Raw genomic sequence first — 1,502 nt, forward strand, 5'->3', positions numbered from 1 at the left:
GGCTGGAAATCTTCTATTTTAGTAATTGTGACAGACCCACATCTTCACTATCCAATGTACTTCTTTATAGTCAATTTATCCTTCATAGATCTTTTCTCTATTTCAGTTGTTGTTCCCAAATCAGTTGTGAATTCCTTGACAGGTAGAAAATCAATCTCACTCAAAGAATGTGCTGCTCAGATTTTCCTGTATACTTTATGTACATTTTCAGAACTTGCAGGTCTTGTGGTGATGTCTTATGACCGCTATATTGCCATCTGTCGTCCCCTTCATTATGGGCTCACTGTCACCCCACAGGCTTGTACACAGGCAATAGGAGGCTCATGGGCCAGTGGATTGCTCTATTCTGCCATCTATACAGTCAACATGTTCATGCTTCCATTCACAAAGTCCAATGTGATCCATCAATATTTCTGCGATGTACCTCAAATTTTGAGGATTTCATCTTCAGAGGTTCAGTTTTCTGAATCTGGGCTCCTAACTATAAGTTCTGGCATTGTCATAGCATTTTTTGCCTTCATGGTTATGTCATATATTAAAATTTTTTCAAGTGTGCTTCAGATCCATTCTGTGGAAGCTCGGAACAAAGCGTTAGCTACTTGTACTCCACAGTGGGCTATTCTCTTTTTGTTTGTAATTTCTGTTTTAATTACTGCTCTAGGTCCAATTGCAAATAAAGCATCTCTTACAAATCTTCTGATAGGCATGTTCTACACCATGCTGCCACCGTTTTTAAATCCCCTCATCTATAGTCTGCGGAACAGGGAAATTAACAGTGCTCTAGGCAGAATGTACAAAAGATATTTTGAGTGCCCAATCAGAGTTTTACTTGATTAAGATTCTTAAAGACAAGAAATTTTGAAAGAAATTTTGCTTATATTGACTCTATATTCTTCAATTTAAATCTATGACTTTAAGATATCAAATATTTTGTTGTGTGTTTTTATATTTGTAGCTCACATATGTGGTTATTAGCTATACATCTCTGTGTCTTATAGTTCCTTTAAAAAGAAAATCAAATGAATAAACCCAATGACATCAAAGTCAAATCCAACTCTGATACCCCATATGTATCAGAGCAGAACTGTATTCCATTGCTACAGGAATAGATCTCTGCTTCTGAAATAGATCACTTCCTAGTTGCCTGTGGGTGAACAGGAATCTAGATAACTTTGTTTAAAAGTAAGTACTCCTTATTCTTCTCACTCATTTTAATATTTGTATAAATCATAAAGATTTATTGAAAAAATGAGAAGTTTGATCCACATTGTAAAAATATGTGTAAAATCTTTGATGTGTTTCTGACCTATAAACAAAGAATGGCATCATAGAGAAAGACCATGCCTTAAGCATCCATAATTAAACAGGGGCCCATCCACTTGAAACAATTCCAGGGTACTGAACATGGCCAACCTGGAAAAAAAAATGTTGAATTATTTGCATTTGAGAAGACTACTTTTTAATTTTATTTTCTTTAACACTTATACAAATTCCTTAAGCCA

At 35.1% G+C, this 1,502-nt stretch overlaps 1 protein-coding gene across 1 annotated transcript; it reads left to right on the plus strand.

The window, feature by feature from the left end:
• Nucleotides 1–231: 231 nt before the first annotated feature.
• On the plus strand, nucleotides 232–837 carry LOC102812907 (olfactory receptor 14I1-like). Its single transcript, XM_006878101.1, has one exon. It carries the CDS (start codon nucleotides 232–234, stop codon nucleotides 835–837), a length of 606 nt encoding a protein of 201 aa, XP_006878163.1.
• The last annotated feature ends 665 nt before the right edge of the window (nucleotides 838–1,502 follow it).

Source organism: Chrysochloris asiatica, unplaced genomic scaffold (genome assembly GCF_000296735.1).
Source record: "Chrysochloris asiatica unplaced genomic scaffold, ChrAsi1.0 scaffold03712, whole genome shotgun sequence".
NCBI classification, from domain to species: domain Eukaryota; kingdom Metazoa; phylum Chordata; class Mammalia; order Afrosoricida; family Chrysochloridae; genus Chrysochloris; species Chrysochloris asiatica.